The sequence below is a fragment of the Oncorhynchus mykiss genome, chromosome 17 (genome assembly GCF_013265735.2).
Source record: "Oncorhynchus mykiss isolate Arlee chromosome 17, USDA_OmykA_1.1, whole genome shotgun sequence".
Taxonomy (NCBI): domain Eukaryota; kingdom Metazoa; phylum Chordata; class Actinopteri; order Salmoniformes; family Salmonidae; genus Oncorhynchus; species Oncorhynchus mykiss.
In genome coordinates, this window is record NC_048581.1 from 57,330,040 (window position 1) to 57,350,130 (window position 20,091).

The following is a 20,091-nucleotide window of genomic DNA, read 5'->3' on the forward strand; positions in this document are numbered from 1 at the left end:
GGTTTCTGCCAAGAACTGCAATGCTACTGGGTTTTTCATGCGCAACTGTTTCCTGTGTGTGTGTGTGTGTGTATCAAAATGGTAACTTGACACAACTGTGGGAAGCATTTGGCATCAACATGGGCCAGCATCCCTGTGGAACGCTTTCGACACCTTGTAGAGTCCATGCGCTGATGAATTGAGGCTGTTCTGAGGGCAAAAGGGAGTGTAACTTAATATTAGAAAGTGTTCCTAATTTTTTTGTACACCAAGTGTGTCATCCTAACTGTAAACATTATGTATAGTACTGAATGTACCCTGTCATCTCTGGGGTATAAACACTATTTGATTCGGTGCAGTCTGCACTAATGATTAAAGTGTAATTTACTATGGATGCAACATATTTTTATGAACTTTTGGGTCAGATTTAATATACTTCCTAAATTTCTCACTCCCGTCAATGGACCGGTATGTGTCGGACAGCTCTGTTGCTTTGATTTCAGAATCCCTGTCCAGTCATCTCTCAGGACAGTGTTTGCTCCAACACCAGGCACCTCCACACCTGAGAACATTCAGTCCAATCTAGCCAATACCAGTGTCCATATCAGGGCAGTGTTGCCATGGAAACAGTGATGATGAGGAGGAGCGCAGTGGGTCTGGTGGGGGGATGGCTGGGGGCCAGGGAGATCCTGGGGGGGCGGGGTCCGTTGCAGAGGGGGGTGTTACAGCAGCTAATGCAGACAGAGCCCACCCGACCAGGGACACAGAAAGACTGATACCCTGCTGAAACAATCAGACAGGTGGAGAAGGAGGCACAGGCCTTCCTGTAAATCACACCTGGAGGGAGATAGAAGACAAAGCCTTGGCCAAAAATTACACAAAGGGTGCACATTTTAGATCTTGTAAAACAAAAGTTATTTACTATTAACCTACTAGAATAAATTCAGACTTGATGTCAGAAAAAGTCAAGGCTCACCATTTTCACCCACAATAACCTCCTTCTGACAGGCATTCTGGATGTTTGCTGTGCAGTTGACAATGAACTTTGGAGCTGAACAGTCATTGTCCAACAGAGTCTCTTCACAGTGGTAACACTGCATCTGATAAGGCCAGACTGAAACGCATGCACACACACTAATTGTGATGCCTAAAATACATGGAAGGAAATCTCTAGTTACAGTGCACGAGAATGGAAGTACGTGTTTCCAAGCAACCTCCATGGAGATAATGCAGTGCAGAAACTCCACAAGAGGGAGCCATTTCCCTCTGTTTATGCCTCTATTCCCTCTAATACATTGATAAGTCCATTGTCCAGTGCCCTTTTCAATCAGATTGGACAGTAAAACAGCAGAGGTTTAAACCTGCTTAAAATGCTATAACCACTGCTTTTTCAACTACACTGTTACTCATTTTAACACACTATTATTATGACCACTGTCTCAGGAAAAGGAGATATTCAGATGCACTTTTAAATGTGAAGGCTATCCAGTCACTTGTGGTGAAATGCCAAGTTCCAACAGCCAATACAGAGATAATCATTAGTATGAAGAATCCTTGACTCACTCAACCTTGCTTCCATATTTGTAATCAGTACAGTCACCCAGCTAGTGTTCAACAGAGACGTTTGGAATAGATCTGTTGTGCTTCCTCTGACTATCTGGGCTTGATTGATATGTTATGCCTGCATGATCTGATGGATATTGCTTGCAACACATACAACGCATTATAGGAGCACTTTGTAAAACACATCGCTATATCACTAATTTGACCCCCCAAAACGGATTACATCCTATATTCATGGTACTGTACTTTGTCTCTGTCTGTCGGGTCATTAACTATAAAATATGAATGCAATGTGGCCAAACATTATTATTGCATTAGCCATAGTTCAAACAAAAATATTAACCTGTCTAACTATAAGGGTGTTGGAGCAGAAATTATTCATGCGTCTGTCTGAATGACAGATTGACAGAATGCCCATTTTAATCATGTTCACCGACTGGTATTATGATTATGACAGGTTGGCTCAGACTCCAAAGGTAAAACAAGTTCAATCATTAATTTATGTCATTGTGTGTAATTGCGCATGTTTAGTCTACATTTAAAGCGATTGCATTCATATTTGCATCATTTTAGAACATAATGTATACATTATATTAGCAGAGAGCCTTAACGCATGGATTTAGTTGGGTAGGCTAAAAGGCTTCTCAAAAATCTCATTTTATTGTTGACTATAAACTTTAAATTGAGAGATTTTGGGGCAACGAGACAGTAATTAAGAAATGAATTATTACTCCGGATTGCCACTGTTATAAATAATATAAATAAACCTACACTGACATTTTAAAAAAGAGAAACAGTAGTTATGTACCTGAGCAAAGGACGCATCCACACAGAGAAGCGAGGAGAACAAACGATTGCATCGTCCATAAACTCCATCAGGTTACTTTTTCTCCCAAAAAAACATTACACAGTTGTATGGTCAGCCTCAATTTGAATCCACTTCTGATAAAGTAGGAGCAGTAATATCACCAGTAAGCATGCAGTGTCATGCCTAAAAAGGTTTCTAGGGGGCTTGCTTCTCCTAACTTTGAGTGCGCTCTGTTTGGCAAGCGCCACAGAATCAATCTCAATCTGACGCCTCGATCACACCGACGGTGTCATTGCGCAAAATGGGACGTAGCATCATCTGGATGTGCAAAACGTAATCATTCTGCTACCATTTCTGTCGAGCCTCCTACGCACACAGTTTGATGCATATTAGATAAATCCAATGTATGTGCCACACAGAACGCACTGCAAGAAGGCAAACACAGGGTTCCATTAGAAATTAATGTAGGTACTTCTGGTGTACCAAAACGCATTAACACTGTAGGTGTGATCCAGTGGCAGTCAGTGCCGTTTATGAGGGAGGACAATTTTTTGGGTTCATGAGCATGGCCTTGTTTCTATAACAGCATGTTGGATGACTATCATTCATATTCCATTCAAACAGTTCAATGTCACATCGATGGGATTAGGCTACTACATGATATTCACATTTTCACTATACCCATCATGAGGTTGCTGCAACCTAGCCTATGAATGAACGTTTACAACGTAGGTGCACACAGGTCGAGAGAAAAAATTGAGATGACAGACGGTTACACATTCAATACCGCCTTGCACACTCTTGCCTGCATCTAGCTGATCTAGGGTGTAATCATTAGCCCAACAGTTGCAAACAAGACTTTCTATTGGATAAATTCAGGTATTTTTATCCCTGTGTCGTTTGCTTTAGTTTAAGAAACGTTTTTCAACAGAATCGGCAGATCACAGCCGCCATGCTGTATTCATTCACCCTCTATGCACTCTCCTCCTCTCACCTTTTCCTTTCGTTTGTGGACTTCAATGAACAACACATCAGCTGTATGTGACCAGGCGTAAAAAACTTTCCAAGCTAAACCGTGTCATAACCGCTACACACAGCCTACATCGTTGTCCCCATATTAGCTAAACTAACGTCCTGGTCCACATAGCTAATAGAACTAATGCATTAATAATTATTTGTAGGCAAGTCAGCTAAGAACAAATTCTTATTTTCAATGACGGCCTAGGAACAGTGAGTTAACCGGCCCCGGTGGCAATAATAAAAACAAAAGCTTAACGAGAACTTGGAAGAGTTCCAGTGTTGTGTGGGATAGTCATAGCCAACTAGCTAACATAGCATACCTCTGTTTGAACCAGGTGTTTGAGTAACTAAACTAGCCAGCTGCATTTGCTAGCTAAGTAAGTGAAACTGAAAGTGAAAAAAAATAACGAAATCTCTCTATCTTGTATGTTCAAAATTGTTAAACCTCTGTCTTTCTCTTTGAGTCAACTACTCACGACATTTTATGCACTGCAGTGCTAGTCAGCTGTAGTTTATGCTTTCAGTACTAGATTCATTCTCTGATCCTTTGATTGGGTGGACAACATGTCAGTTCATGCTGCAAGAGCTCTGATATGTTGGAGGACGTCCTCCGAAAGTTGTCATAATTACAGTGTCTATGGAAGGGGGTGAGAACCAAGCGCCTCTTAAGTTTTGTATTGAAGTCGATGTACCCAGAGAAGGACAGAAACTAGCTGTCCTCCGGCTACACCATCGTGCTACCCTACAGAGTGCTCTTTAGGCTACTGTAGACCTTCATTGCCAAAGAGTGTGTTTTAATCAATTATTTGGTGACATTAATATATTTAGCATAGTTTTTCACTGTTTTACCATTTTTATTTGTATGAAATTCACTGTGGAGGATGGTCCTTCCCTTCCTCTTCTGAGAAGCATCCACTGGTGGGGGTGTCCTTGTCTCATCGCGCACCAGCGACTCCTGTGGCGGGCTGGGCGCAGTGTACGCTAGCCAAGGTGGCCAGGTGCACGGTGTTTCCTCCGGCGCATTGGTGCGGCTGGCTTCCGGGTTGGATGTGCGCTGTGTTAAAGAAGCAGCGGCTTGGTTGGTTGTGTATCGGAGGACGCATGACTTTCAACCTTCGTCTCTCCCGAGCCCGTACGGGAGTTGTAGCGATGAGACAAGATAGTAGCTACTACACAACCAATTGTGTAGTAGCTACTATCTTGTCTCATCGCTACAACTACGAAATTGAAAAAATGAATTGAAAAAAAAAAAAAAAAAAAAACATTCTTCATTTTGTCCCTGTAGGGGAAACCTTTTTTAGGGCTGTGAAGAACCTTTATCTGTTCTTTGTTAGAACCAGAGCCCAAACCAGTTTAATAAATGTTGTTTCAATGTAATTTGTATAACATAATGTGAAGTTGAATATATTTATGTAACTAGGCAAGTCAGTTAAGAACAAATTCTCATTTACAATGACAGACTAGGAACAGTGGGTTAACTGCCTTGTTCATATTTTTACCTTGTCAGCTAGGGGATTCAATCTTGCAACCTTTCGGTTACTAGTCTAACGCTCTAACCACTAGGCTACCTGCGGTTGAAAATACATTGGAGTTGAAAAGAAATCAACGTAAACTGTTGTTTTCGGGGTGGAATTTCAACCACATGATTATGTGATCTTTAACCAGGTTTCCATCCAACCTTTTTATGCTAGTATGTTGGATAAAAAATGTCATGCCAGGTCTGATGACAATAGCTGATTTGGCAGTGAACTTTCAGAATGTCGACAAAGCAAAATACACTAGAGAAGGTGTGATCTTCGTGTCTGTAAAATGAATTATACGATAAATGGCTGTGGACTTTACACACAAATATCAATATAATATGCATCACATTGTGACTGCTCTTCGTTCGATGCGATTCGGTTCCCGAAGTTCACCAAAAATATCTGTTCAATAAGAGCCGTTCGTTCGCGAAGGACCCATCACTATTGTAGGCTACCAAATAAAAAATACAAGTTAAATAGGCTTCCATCGCTCCCTGATTTGCATACTGATACTACTGCTTTTTGAGCTAAAACAATGATTTTCTGCAGATAAGTTAATAATAATTCTCTAAAATCAGGGGTCTCCAACCCTGTTCCTGGAGAGCAACTATCCTGTAAGCTTTCATTCCAACCCTAATCTAATGCACCTGATTCTAATAATTAGCTGGTTTATAAAGATGAATCAGGTTAGTTACAACTGGGTTTCGAGTGAAAACCTACAGGAGGGTAGCTCTGACCCTTCTTTTCAATTTTCAACCTAAAATAACATACCGAAGTCTAACTGCCTGTATCTCAGGACCTGAAGCAAAAATATACATATTATTGATACCATTTGAAAGGAAACACTTTGAAGTTTGTGGGAATGTGAAATTAATGTAGGAGAATAACACACATTAGATCTGGTAAAAGATAATACCATTTTTTTTATTCTGTCATTTTTGAAATGCAAGAGAAAGGCCCAAATGTATTATTCCAGTCTAGGCACAATTTAGATGTTGGCCACTAGATGGCAGCAGTGAATGTGCAACATTTGTAATGAACCATTACATTTCTGTTCAAAATGTTGTATCAAGTCTTCTCAAATGTGCCTAATTGGTTTATTAATACATTTTCAAGATCATAACTGAGCACTTACCTCAAATAGCAAATAGTAGCATGATCTTTTTTCACTGTGATAGCTACTGTAAATGGACAATGCAGTTAGATTAGAGGGGGGGGGGGGGGGGGGGGGGGGGGGGGGGGGCGATCCTGTAGAGAGTGAATCCTCACTGCAGAAACAATAAATTGTGGGGAGAACGCCTCAATCTGGTCCATGCTGATTTTTTCAGTTTGTAGAAAACTTTTTTTGCAGGCCATTTAATAATTTGGCCATGTACAAAATGTATTTGAACTTGCATTTCACAATCTTTCACAAGCCTACATTTTGGGCTTTACATTGGAGATTTGCAATATTTTCACAGTTCTAGGCTGTTCTTTAAGCATTTTGAACAAAGAGCCATTTGGGAGCCAAATGAGCCGTCTCTTTTGCGTGAACAGAGCCTAATGAGCCAGCTCAAAGAAAAGACACAGAATGCCCATCACTAACCTACATGGGAATTTAACCACAGATTGCCTGCAAGAGATTGCCTGCAATGACAACAAGCTCAGTCCGATGACGCTGTGACACACCGTCCCAGATCATGACGGACCCTCCAAATCGATCCCACTCCAGAGTACAGGCCTCGGTGTAACGCTCATTCCTTCGACGATAACGCGAATCTGACCATCACCCCTTGTGAGACAAAACCGCACCTCGTCAGTGAAGAGCACTTTTGGCCAGTCCTGTCTGGTCCAGTGACGGTGGGTTTGTGCCCATAGGTAACTTTGTTGCCGGTGATGTCTGGTGAGGACCTGCCTTACAACAGGCCTACAAGCCCTTAGTCCAGCCTCTCTCAGCCTATTGCAGACAGTCTGTACACTGATGGAGGGATTGTGAGTTCCTGGTGTAACTCGGGCAGTTGTTGTTGCCATCCTGTACCTGTCCTGCAGGTGTGATGTTCGGATGTACCGATCCTGTGCAGGTGTTGTTACACGTGGTCTGCCACTGCGAGGAATATCAGCTGTCCATCCTGTGTCCCTCTAGCGCTGTCTTAGGCGTCTCACAGTACGGACATTGCAATTTATTGCCATGGCCACATCTGCAGTCCTCATGCTTCCTAAGGCACGTTCACGCAGATGAGCAGCGACACTGGGAATCCTTCTTTTTGTGTTTTTCAGAGTCAGTAGAAAGGCCTCTTTAGTGTCCTAGGTTTTCATAACTGTGACCTTATTTGCCTACCGTCTGTAAGCTGTTAGTGTCTTAACAACCATTCCACAGGTGCATGTTCATTAATTGTTAATGGTTCATTGAACAAGCATGGGACACAGTGTTAAACCCTTTACAATGAAGATATGTGAAGTTATTTGGATTTTTACAAGTTATCTTTGAAAGACAGGGTCCTGAAAAAGGGATGTTTCTTTTTTTGCTGAGTTTAGAAGTAGGACTAGTGTTCCTGGCCTTTGCGTAAATGCAGGCCTATAAATGTCCCCATTTGGGGATCTGATATTATTTAGGGTTGTCTTAACTCACCATCACTGTGGAGCTTCTCAAAGTAAGTTTTTCTTTGCCTCAAACAGCAAGTAAACAAAGTCTGTTTTTACATCCATTGAGAATGACAATAGCTCCTCAAAGTCATCTTTCCAGCTCTCTCCCTTTCAATTACCACTCAGCATGAAATGGGAAAAAATGGTATGCTCTGATCTGGTGGAAATGTCAAAATAGGCATACTTGACTACTTCCTATCCCCTTGCAGAAATAGCCTAAAGCAGTGTCCCGAGCTCACTGGCGCTGGGAACTCTGAGGGCCCAGAACATTTTACACAATGTTGCAAGTTTGCTAGCACAAGTTTCTGGCCTGACCAAGTTGATAGAATAGTTGATATAATGTTTCAAGTTCCTTGCAGACAGGCCATGCACAGCCAATGTGATTTATAGGATATTTATTTTTATCAGGATAGTTTCTGTTGGCTTTATGTAGGCTATTTTCACATATTGGCAATGGCAATAGAAGTTACTTTTAGATTTGTATAATTTTCATATAGATATAATTTTGAGATATGAAGACTTTATTATGAAATTCAATTAAACTGTTCCACGAAAATGTGCATATGAAAACCATAACTGGCACGCAGATCAGTAGAAATGGTTCAATAACTTGCCCCTCCAAATTGAAAAGGTTGCCGACCGATGGTGTAGCCTATTACCGGCAACTTCAGAAGCATAATGGCAGAATCTGGGAAGGCCAGCAGTAGCGAGCAGATGAGGGTCGGGAACAGTTTTTTTTTTGATTGAGTGTAGTCTGGCCCAGGGGTGTGAAGGTGAACATAAAGTTACTGAAGCAGGAATTGCCCTTGCTGTCTCTGCCTGGCTGGTTCTGCTCTCTCCACTGGGATTCTCTGCCTCTAATCCTATTACGGGGGCTGAGTCATGGGCACACTGGTGCTCTTCCATGCCGTCCCTAGGAGGGGTGCATCACTTGAGTGGGTTGAGTCACTGACGTGATCTTTCTGTCCGGGTTTGCGCACCCCTTGAGTTCTTGCCGTGGGGAAGATCTTCATGGGCTATACTCAGCCTTGTCTCAGGGTAGTAAGTTGATGGTTTGAAGATATCCCTCTAGTGGTGTGGGGGTTGTGCTTTAGCAAAGTGGGTGGGGTTATATCCTGCCAGGTTGGCCCTGTCTGGAGGTATCGGCGGAAGGGGCCACAGTGTCTCCCAACCCCTCCTGTCTCAGCCTCCAGTATTTATGCTGCAATAGTTTATGTGTTGGGGGGCTAGGGTCAGTCTGTTATATCTGGAGTATTTCTCCTGTCTTATCTGGTGTCCTGTGTGAATTTAAGTATGCTCCCTCTAATTCTCTCTCTCTCTCCCTCCCCTCTCGGAGGACCTGAGCCCTGGGACCATGCCTCAGGACTACCTGGCCTGATGACTCCTTGCTGTCCCCTGTCCACGTGGTCGTGCTGCTACTCCAGTTTCAACTATTCTGCCTGCGGCTACCCTGACCTGTTAACCGGACGTGATACATTGTCCCGGATCTGCTGTTTTTCTCTCTCTACTGCACCTACTGTCTCTGAATGCTCAGCTATGAAAAGTCAACTGCTGAGGTGCTGACCTGTTGCACCCTCTACAACCACTGTGATTATTATTATTTGACCCTGCTGGTCATCTATAAACGTTTGAACATCTTGGCCATGTACTGTTATAATCTCCACCCAGCCCAGCCAGAAGAGGATTGGCCACCCCTCAGAGTCTGGTTCCTCTCTAGGTTTCTTCCTAAGTTCCTGCCTTTCTAGGACGGTTTTCCTAGCCCCCGTGCTTCTACATCTGCATTGCTTGCTGTTGGGGCTTTAGGCTGGGTTTCTGTATAGCACTTTGTGACATCGGCTGATGTAAAATGGGTTTTATAAATACATTTGATTGAATTTGATTGAGATGTACAAACTATGGCATAAGGGGACAACAAGCAGATAAGAGGCAATCCGTAATTTCAATTAATGAGCAAGCTAGGACAGACGTAGTCAATATAACTATTTGTTCAGCGCTTTTGAAATGGGCTACTGACAGCTTACAACATACACTTAGTTTTACTTTCTTAGCTACAGTATACATATCTCTCTGGAATATTACATAATTTAGGCAGCAGCATACACAACACATTTGGACTCACCTTGTTGTGCTGTTCTCACTTGAACAGGAAGGTGTCACGGGGGTCCTTCATAGGGATCATTTTGTGTCAATCTTTGTCAAAGTCTGGCATTCTCTGGATTTATGGTGCTTGAAAGACATCTGTGAACTCTGAAAAAAAACAGGTGGAATCATGATGACGTCAGTGATCTTCAGGTGGGAACTCTAGAAAGAGGCCCGAGTTCCTGACTTGCAATTCCGAGTTGAATGACCCTTCAAAATGTATTTTTCCATCCGGTGCTCTTTAAAAAAAAAAAATGTTTTTTTGAGTTCCCAGTTGTCTTGAACTCACTGAAGTCTGAGATTTCCCAGTTCAATGTTTCCAGTTGTTTTGAGCGTGGCAGCATGGCCAATGTTGAATGTTTATCCTTTTAAGCTTGTAAAAGAGACTCTTAAACCCAGACCACATACCCACTCCACTGAATAGCAGGCTAGTGATTGCCAAAATGAATACCATATGCTGCATTTGCTTTAGAACTATTGCTTACCTTTTTGTTGGTGACACTTTGATATCTGTTTAAAGGGCAAATCCACAGATGAAACAATAACAAATCGCCCTGCCTCTGTTTTGGTAAAAAGCTGAGGGATGGGCCTGGAGAAATGTGACCACTCTCAGATTAATAGACAGAGCTAGGGATGCAAGGACTGACCATCCATAATATAAAAATGGTTTTAACCATGTTATGAGGCAAAAAAAATGGAGTAAAACAAGCTTATATTTTGGGTTCTCATGGAGTGTGACTGTTGAACTAAGCTCATGAGGCATTCATAAGTTATATCCTTCAAGAATCAATGGATATACACTACCATTCAAAAGTTTGGGGTCACTTAGAAATGTCCTTGTTTTTGAAAGAAAATAAAAAATGTTGTCCATTAAAATAACATCAAATTGATTTTTATGGAATGTCTGCATAGGCGTACGGAGGCCCATTATCAGCAACCATCACTCCTGTGTTCCAATGGCACGTTGTGTTAGCTAATCCAAGTTTATCACTTTAAAAAGGCTAATTGATCATTAGAAAAACCCTTTTGTAATTATGTTATCACAGCTGAAAACGGTGGTTCTGATTAAAGAAGAAATAAAACTGGCCTTCTTTAGACTAGTTGAGTATCTGGAGCATCAGCATTTGTGTGCTCAATTACAGGCTCAAAATGGCCAGAAACAAATAACTTTCTTCTGAAACTTGTCAGTCTATTCTTGTTCTGAGAAATGAAGGCTATTCCATGCGAGAAATTGACAAGAAAATGAAGATCTCGTACAACGCTGTGTATTACTCCCTTCACAGAACAGTGCAAACTGGCTCTTACCTGAATAGAAAGAGGAGTGGGAGGCCCCGGTGCACAACTGAGCAAGAGGACAAGTACACTATAGTGTTTAGTTTATAGAAACAGACGGGTCACAAGTCCTCAACTGGCAGCTTCATTAAATAGTACCGGCAAAACAACAGTCTCAACGTTAACAGTGTATCAGTATCTGACTTGCCAATAAAAATAAAATATTAAGATGGGTTAAAGAACAGACACTGGACAGAGGAAGATTGGAAAAAAGTGTTATGGACAGACGAATCTAAGTATGAGGTGTTCGGACCACAAAGAAGAACATTCGTGAGACGCATAAAAAATGAAAATATGCCGGAGGGGTGCTTGACGCCATCTGTCAAGCATGGTGGAGGCAATGTAATGGTCTGGGGGTGCTTTGATGGTGGTAAAGTGGGAGATTTGTACGGGGTAAAAGGGATCTTGAAGAAGGAAGGCTATCACTCCATTTTGCAATGCCATGCCATACCCTGTGGACAGCACTTAATTGGAGCCTATTTCCTCCTACAACAGGACAATGACCCAAAGCACAGCTCCAAACTATGCAAGAACAATTTAGGGAAGAAAGACGCAGTCAGCTGGTATTCTGTCTATAATGGAGTGTTTGAGTTCGATTTTTTAACATTTTTACAGGGACATGGCACATTAATCAACGTTTCAGTAAAAGTGCCGGTTTTAGCCAGCCGGCTAATTTTCAACCTCAGTCCCTGGGCAGGTTATTAAAAACAATTACAATAATAATATAGATAATCATTGAGCAGTGAGCACACGCAGAGCAACATAGGACAAGCAAGACATAGCACACAGACAGAGAAACATAGCACAAAAAGACAAAATGTTTCCACACCTCACAAGCTACAGACAACATGGAAAGCGGCAATACACAACTAGGGATTATGTTCACAAATCTGATTGGCCTTAAGCCATGTCTTCAGGTTTTTTGTGTAAGTGTGATAGGTGGTGCAGTTTTGTGTGTCTGATGGCAGTGTATTCCAAACATGGGAAGCTCTCACAGAGAAGCAGATTGACTAAAGGTGTTTTCCCTTAAGGGAACTAACTATACAGTCACCTCTCATGGCAGACCTTGTGGATCTGCTGCCATATGTTTGGGTTTTCTGTTTAACAAAAGTACTGAGTGGAGGGGGAGCCAGGCCATTTAGGATCTTGAATACAAGACATGCGTCTGTGTATTGCACAAGATTCTTCCAACACAGGAGCTCATGCTTTCTGTGGATGTAACAGTGATGATGGCTATTTGGGCTTCCTGTCAAGCACTTTGAGAGCCTGTTTGTAGACAGAATGAATGGGTTTTAAAACCTCTTCGGGCTAGGGGGCGGTATTTTCACTTCCGGATGAAAAGCGTGCCCAAAGTAAACGGCCTCCTACTCACGCCCAGAAGCTAGGATAGGCATATAATTGGTAGATTTGGATAGAAAAACAAAAAAAAAACTTTAAAATAATGTCTGTGAGTATAACAGAACTTATTTGGCAGGCGAAACCCAGAGGACAAACCATCCAGGATTTTCTTGTTTGTTGAGGTGACAGTGTGTTCAATTGGTTTTCTATGTGGATCTTGCTTGCAGTTCCTATTGCTTCCACTAAATGTCAACAGTCTTTAGAAATTGGTTGATATTTTTCCTTTGAGAAATTAAGAAGTACCCATTTTCTATCTGGGTGGATAGCCAAGTGTACTGTTGTGGTTGGGGCGCGCGACCTGAAAGCTCGCTCCACTTTGTTTTTATCCGCTATTGAACGCAGTTTATCCCATCTTAAATTTTATCGACACGTTAAAAAATACCTAAAGTTGGATTAGGAAAGTTGTTTGAAATGTTTGGACAAAGATTTCAGGTAATTTATTAGATATTTTGTAGTCATGTTGCGCGAGTTGGAACCTGTGTTTTTCTGAATCAAACTCGCCAAATAAATTGACAATTATGAGATATAACGATGGAATTTATCGAACAAAAGGACCATTTATGATGTTTATGGGACATATTGGAGTGCCAACATAAGAAGATCTTCAAAGGTAAGGCATGAATTATATAGTTATTTCTGAGTTTTGTGTCGCGCCTGGTGGGTTGAAATATGATTGTCATGTGTTTGTTTGATGGGGTGCTGTCCTCAGATAATAGCATGGTTTGCTTTCGCCGTAAAGCCTTTTTGAAATCTGACACGGTGGCTAGATTAACAAGATGTTAAGCTGTATTTTGGTGTATTACACTTGTGATTGTATGAAAGTTAAATATTTATAATAATTGTTTTTGAATTTCGCGCTCTGCAATATCACCGGAAGTTGTCGAAACGTTCCGCTAGCGGAATCCCTAGCCGTAAAAGGTTAACTTCTTTGGGATATTGGGCAGCATTTTCACTTTGGGATGAATAGCGTTCCCAGATTAAACTGCCTCCTACTCAGTCCCAGATGCTAATATATGCATTTATTATTAGTATTGGATAGAAAACACGCTGACGTTTCTAAAAATGTTTGAATGATGTCTTTGAGTATAACAGAACTCATATGGCAGGCAAATACCCAAGAAAAAATCAAAACAGGAAGTGGGAAATCTGAGGTTTGTAGTTTTCGAATTCACAGTGGGATTTGGGTTATTATGCACTTCCTAAGGCTTCCACTAGATATCAAGCGTCTTTAGAACGTTGTTTCAGGCTTCTACAGTGAAGGGGGGCCGGATGAGAGCTGTTTGACTAGGGGGTCTGGCAGCAGCCTCGTTTTCAGTCACGTGCATTTCACGAGAGGTAGCTCTCGTTCCATTGCTTTTCTACAGACAATGGAATTCTCAGGTTGGAACATTATTGAACATTTATGATAAAAACATCCTAAAGATTGATTCTATACTTAGTTTGACAAGTTTCTTCGACCTGTAATATAACCATTTAAACTTTTCGTCCGACTAGACCTGAACGCGCGTTTGGATTACAAAATAAGCTATTTGGACATAAATGGACATTATCGAACAAAACAAACATTTATTGTGGAACTGCGATACCTGGGAGTGCATTCTGATGAAGATCATCAAAGGTAAGTGAATATTTATAATGCTATTTTTGACTAATGTTGACTGCGCAACATGGCAGATATTTTTTTGAGCGCCATACTCAGATTATGCTTTTTCCGTAAAGTTTTTTTGAAATCTGACACAGCAGTTGCATTAAGGAGAAGTGTATCTAAAGTTCCATGCATAACACTTGAATTTTCATCAACATTTATAATGAGCATTTCTGTGAATTCATGTGGCTCTCTGCACAATCACCGCATGTTTTAGAACTACTGAACATAACGCGCCAATGTAAAATTAGATTTTTTTGATATACATATGTACTTTATCGAACAAAACATACATGTATTGTGTAACATGAAGTCCTATGAGTGTCATCTGATGAAGATCATCAAAGGTTAGTGATTAATTTTATCTCTATTTGTGCTTTTTCTGACTCCTCTCTTTGGCTGGAAACATGGCTGGGTTTTTCTGTGGCGTGGTGGTGACCTAACATAATCGTTTGTGGAGCTTTAGGGTTGAGATCCGGTGACTGTGCTGGCCATAATAATGGCCATCTTTAAATCTGGTGACCCTGCTGACGTGAGTAACTACAGGCCCATTAGTATACTACCTGTGGTGTCGAAGGTTATTGAAAAGTGTGTAGCAGAGCAACTGATTCCCCACCTCAACAGCCCCTACACATTACCATCCATGAAGTTTGGCTTCAGAGCAAAACACTCCACAGAAACGGCCAACTGCTTTCTTCTGGAAAATGTGAAGTCCAAGATGGACAAAGGGGGCATTGTTGGGGCTGTGTTTCCGGACCTAAGGAAGGCTTTGATACTCTTCACCATGAGGTTCTCATCACAAAATTGTCCAAGTTAAACTTTTCCCCCGATGCCTTGAGATGGATGAAATCATACGTTGAAGGCAGAACTCAATGTGTAAGACTGAGCAATGAGCTGTCACCCACTCTTAGCTATGATGTGGGCGTGCCCCAAGGGTCAATACTGGGGCACCTCCTGTTCAGCCTGTACATTAATGATCTGCCTTCTGTCTGTACTGGGTCTGAAGTTCAAATGTATGCAGATGATACAGTAATATATGTGCATGCAGAGAGCAAACAACAAGCTGCACAAGAACTCACTACTGTAATGGACCAGGTTACAAAGTGGCTCAGTGACTCGTGTTTGCATCTCAATGTGAAAAAAAACTGTCTGCATGTTCTTCACAAAGAGGACAACTGATGCTACTGAGCCAGATGTCAATGGGTCAGGGGAGAAGTTCCAGGTGGCATCTGATTTGAAGTATCTTGGCATCATAGTTGATTCCAACCTCTCTTTTAAAAAGCAGGTGAAAAAGGTAAATCAAACAACCAAATTCAACCTAGCTAATTTCCGATTTATACTAAATTGTTTGACTACAGAGATAGCAGGACTGTACTTCAAATCTATGATACTCCCCCACGTAACATACTGCTTGACTAGTTGGGCCCAAGCTTGTTGTACAACATTAAGCAATAAAAGCCCCACTTTTATTCCATAGGCTTGGATCCACAATATGCACATTTTTCACTGGCTGTCCGCTGTTTTCAAAAACAATGATTGATAAGCAGCTTAATTCAACCATTGGGTTCAAATACACATTTATCCTTAAGGTGCAAATAGCAAAATGAGAGAGCAGCAGTGTGATTCACATCAATGCGCTATGTAGATATCCATAATAAGTGATATCCGTATTTACATTGACTACACCACTGCTGTTGTCCTTACCTCCAAGAGTTTATTCAAGTTGATAATCTTTTGGATGCCGACAGCAGTCGCACCATTGGAAGACAGCTTGGACTGTAGCCTAAAAAAGCCTATTCCTGCTCTTTTCCCACCAAACAAATTTGGTGTCATCATAGTGGTCTCTGAATTTTGGTCAGACTCACTCAGGTGGAACAAACTTATACTTGTGCCTTTTTTCATTGCTGATTTGAATGTTAGAAAAGTGTCAGATTTTTTTCCGCAAACATCCTTTCTTAATTTAAAAAGTATTCCTCAAAGTAATCCACTAGTTTTTCAAAAGTATTATCAAGGCACAAGGCGAGACCCAAATGCAGACACAGGAGGCAGATGGTTGGAGTCTTACAATGTTTATTAATCCAAAGCGGTAGGCAAGAGAATGGTCGTGGACAGGCAAAAAGATCAAAACCAGATCAGAGTCCAGGAGGTACAGAGTGGCAGACAGGCTCATGGTCAGGCAGGCGGGTACACAGTCGAGAAACAGTCAAGGGTCGAAACATTGTCGAAGGAAGGCTACTGTACGACGGGACCCTGGATGACAGGTCAGCCTGGAGGAATGAGCCCATTCCAGGACCCAGGACCAGACTGGATTAGGGACAAACAGCCGGTTAGCCAGGCCCCCTTCAGGTCCAGGCTGGGAGCATTGTGCCTTGCGGACCAGGTTCTCAATACCCCAATCCACAGTGGCAGCAAGGCATGAGGTAGGGGGAATGGTTTCAGAGGTCGAGGGTGTGGCAGAGGAACTGTATAGGTGGGAGAGGGCGTCAGGCTTCACATTCTTTGACCCTGGGCGGTAGGAGATGGTGAAGTTAAATCTGGTGAACAGGAGGGCTCACCGGGCCTGCCTGGAGTTGAGGCGCTTGGCTGTACGGAGTTATTCGAGGTTTTTACAGTTGGTCCAGACCAGGAATGGCTGTTCTGCTCCTTCCAGCCAGTGCCTCCACTTTTCCAACGCCGTCAGGAGTTCTTGGTTGCCAACTTCGTAGTTCCTTTCAGCAGGATTGAGACGACGGGACAGGAAGGCACAGGGATGAAGCTCCTGGTCCTGGGCAGATCGCTGGGACAGGATGGCCTCCACTCCAACATCTGAAGCATCCACTTCCACCACAAATTGATGCAAGCGGTCGGGATGGATGAGGATGGGTGCTGTTGTGAACCGATGCTTCAGGTCCACAAAGGCTTTGTCGACAGCTGGAGACCATTTGAGCGGTACCTTGGCGAGTGCAGAGAGGGGGGCCGCCAGGGTGCTGTAGTGCTGAATGAAACGGCAGTAGAAGTTTGCAAACCCAAGAAACCGTTGCAGCTGCACCCTGGACGTTGGTTGAGGCCAATCCACCACTGCTTTCACCTTTCCAGGATCCATCTGAACATTGCCCTCAGCAATGACATATCCCAGAAAGGTGATTGTAGAGCAGTGGAACTCACTTCTCGGCTTTCACGGATAGTTGGTTCTCCAGGAGGCGCTGGAGGACCTGTCTGAAATGAAGAACATGTTCTTGTGCAGATCAGGGAAAAAACAGGATGTCGTCAAAGTACACAAACACAAACCGGTTTAGCATGTCCCGAAGCACATCATTAACCAAAGCCTGGAAAACAGCAGGGGTGTTGGTGAGTCCAAATGGCATGCCCTGGTACTTATAATGTGCACTGGCTGTGTTGAAGGCTGTCTTCCACCCATCCCCCTCGCATATCCAAACCAGGGGGTAGGCATTTCAAAGGTCCAACTTGGAAAATATGGTGGTTCCCTGGAGAGGTTCAAAGGAGAGGTAGGCGCCATATCGGGTGCACGAGTATGCCCGAGATCAGACCTTTCACTCTTGCGTTCCCTTAGGCGTCCATTAATTTTAATGGTTAAGGTGATAAGGGAAGGGGATGAGAAGGGGATGAGCAGCTAGCTCATCCTTAACCTCCTCAGATAATGCAGAAAAGTCTAGAAAAGAGACTCCAGATTCCAGGCACGCTCGGCGGCCAACGTGCGAAAGTCCACCGCGTAGTCTGCCACACTATGGGAGTTGACGTAAGTCAAGCAGTTTGCTGGCCGCCTATCTCCCGGATACCAGAGACTCAAACTTTTCTCACCTCTGCCATGATTTCTCCAAATACCCGCAAATGGCAGATTGTTGCTCCCAAACTGCCGTAGCCCAGGAGAGCGCCCTTCCCGACATTAGCATAATTATATATGCTATCTTCGATCGGTCTGAAGAAAACCAAGATGGCTGTAGCTCAAAAATAAGCGAGCGCTGAGAAAGGAAACCCCGGCAGGCACCAGGATTCCCCGAATATCGCTCTGGAGGTGGTAAGCAGGGTTCACGTGTAGTCGGGATGGGCTGTACCAACTCACCACAGATAGGGAAAAAAATTACTGGGTGATTGGGGTTTTTCAGAGGTGGCAGACAGTCTCTGAGCTAACTCCCTGAGTTGCTCCATAATAGCCTTTAACCCATGGTCGTGGTGTTCCGGCAAGGAACTGAGTCCTTCCAAAAGGCCCTGTAGTAACTCCTGATGTCTCCCACTGGTGGCTCCCTGCAGGGAGACAGCATGGCGGAGCTGGTCCAAGTCTGCTGGGTCTGTCATGGCCAGTTCGTACTATCAAGGCACAAGGCGAGACCCAAATGCAGACACAGGAGGCAGATGGTTGGAGTCTTACAATGTTTATTAATCCAAAACAGTAGGCAAGAGAATGGTCGTGGACAGGCAAAAAGGTCAAAACCAGATCAGAGTCCAGGAGGTACAGAGTGGCAGACAGGCTCTTGGTCAAGGCAGGCAGAATGGTCAGGCAGGTGGGTACAAAGTCCAGAAACAGGCAAGGGTCAAAACCGAGAGGATTAGAAAAAGGAGAATGCAAAAAAGCAGGAGAACAGGAAAACCGCTGGTTGACTTGGAAACATACAAGAAGAATTGGCACAGAGAAACAGGAAACACAGGGATAAATACACTGGGGAAAACAAGCAACACCTGGAGGGGGTGGAGACAATAACGAGAACAGGTGAAACTGATCAGGGTGTGACATGTATCTGTAATCTGATTACAATATTTTAGCAGGTAACGAAATGGTTTACAGTTACCGTTTTTTACATGTACATGTAATCCTTTACATGTAATCCGTTACTCCCCAACCCTATCTGTGGCCAATGACTTTGCGCCTTGCTGGATTGGCACTTCTAATGTAACTTTATTGCAGCACCCCAAGGGGCTTGAATTTTTGGGCTCTACCCATAGATTTTGCAATGATGTAGTGTCCCCATGAGTGACAGAACACTGAGCCAATCACGGCGTAACTAGAGAACATTACCAACCCCTACGCTACGTTTTTTTTAGCTGGCTGCCCCACCACCACAGACAGCACTGAGCTAGGCTGAAACACCTGCCTTACTCAAGAAAGCAACAAAAAAAAGACGGTGTTTGTATGCGGCTTTACTAACTAAATTATTAGTTTTTGTACATTGTTTGCAAACTGATATGTAACACGTATTGATGCCAAAATAACAGGCAAAACAGGCACAACATTTATATTTTATTTTAGCTAAACAGGTGGGGCTCAAAACAGGTGAGCTCTGCCCTGAATGACGGGTCGCCACTGATAGTAACATGGAAGATTGTTGTGGAAATCTGTTGCAGCTCAAGTCAATTCCAAAATCCACAATGCAATGCTCTCGCTATGGGCTGGCTAGGTAGCTAGCTAGCAAACGTAGCCACACAATAATACCAAATACAATATCATCATGTGAAGTAGCTAGTTAGCAGTAAAATCGCCTAAATGTAGGGGTCCACAATCTCACAATGTCCTAACCCTAGCTTCATGTCAACATCCCAGTTCAACTCGAACCCTTAACTACAACTCTAACCCTAGCGTCATGTCCACATCCAGGTTCAACCCTTACCCTAACCTCAACCACAACCCTAACCTTAGCTTCATGGCCACAACCCGGTTCAACCCTAACTCTAGCCTCAACCACAACGATAACTTGACATAACACTAACCCTAGCCTTATGTTTAACCCCGACTCAACCCTAATCCAGAGTATTGCATATGCAGAGTATTGAAACAGCAATACTGTGTCAAAATAGCAGGCTCTGATGCTTTGTGGATGTTATATACATAGCAGGTTAGCTTTTCAATCAATAGTCTTCAATGAATAAATGAAGAATGTCAAGCGAGCTCAGAGAGATTTTTATTTGTTGGGTTCTTGCATTTGTTTAGAGACATAAAATGAACATAATCATCATCATTGTGTTTTTACTGCCTTGATAAAATACATTACGGTTTATGGCTTCATTTGAGATCTGGTGGAAATTCTATGTACATAACACCTTGAAATACTATTTACAATTACATGAGTAAT

At 42.7% G+C, this 20,091-nt stretch overlaps 1 protein-coding gene across 1 annotated transcript; it reads right to left on the reverse strand.

The window, feature by feature from the left end:
* Positions 1-81: 81 nt before the first annotated feature.
* LOC110494192 (ly6/PLAUR domain-containing protein 1) lies at positions 82-2,955 on the reverse strand. The gene is made up of 3 exons (XM_021569020.2): positions 2,351-2,955; positions 956-1,093; positions 82-816 (listed from the first exon to the last, which is right to left on the reverse strand). Exons 1-3 carry the CDS (start codon positions 2,400-2,402, stop codon positions 584-586), a joined length of 423 nt encoding a protein of 140 aa, XP_021424695.1. The 5' UTR covers positions 2,403-2,955; the 3' UTR covers positions 82-583.
* Between the last annotated feature and the right edge of the window lie 17,136 nt (positions 2,956-20,091).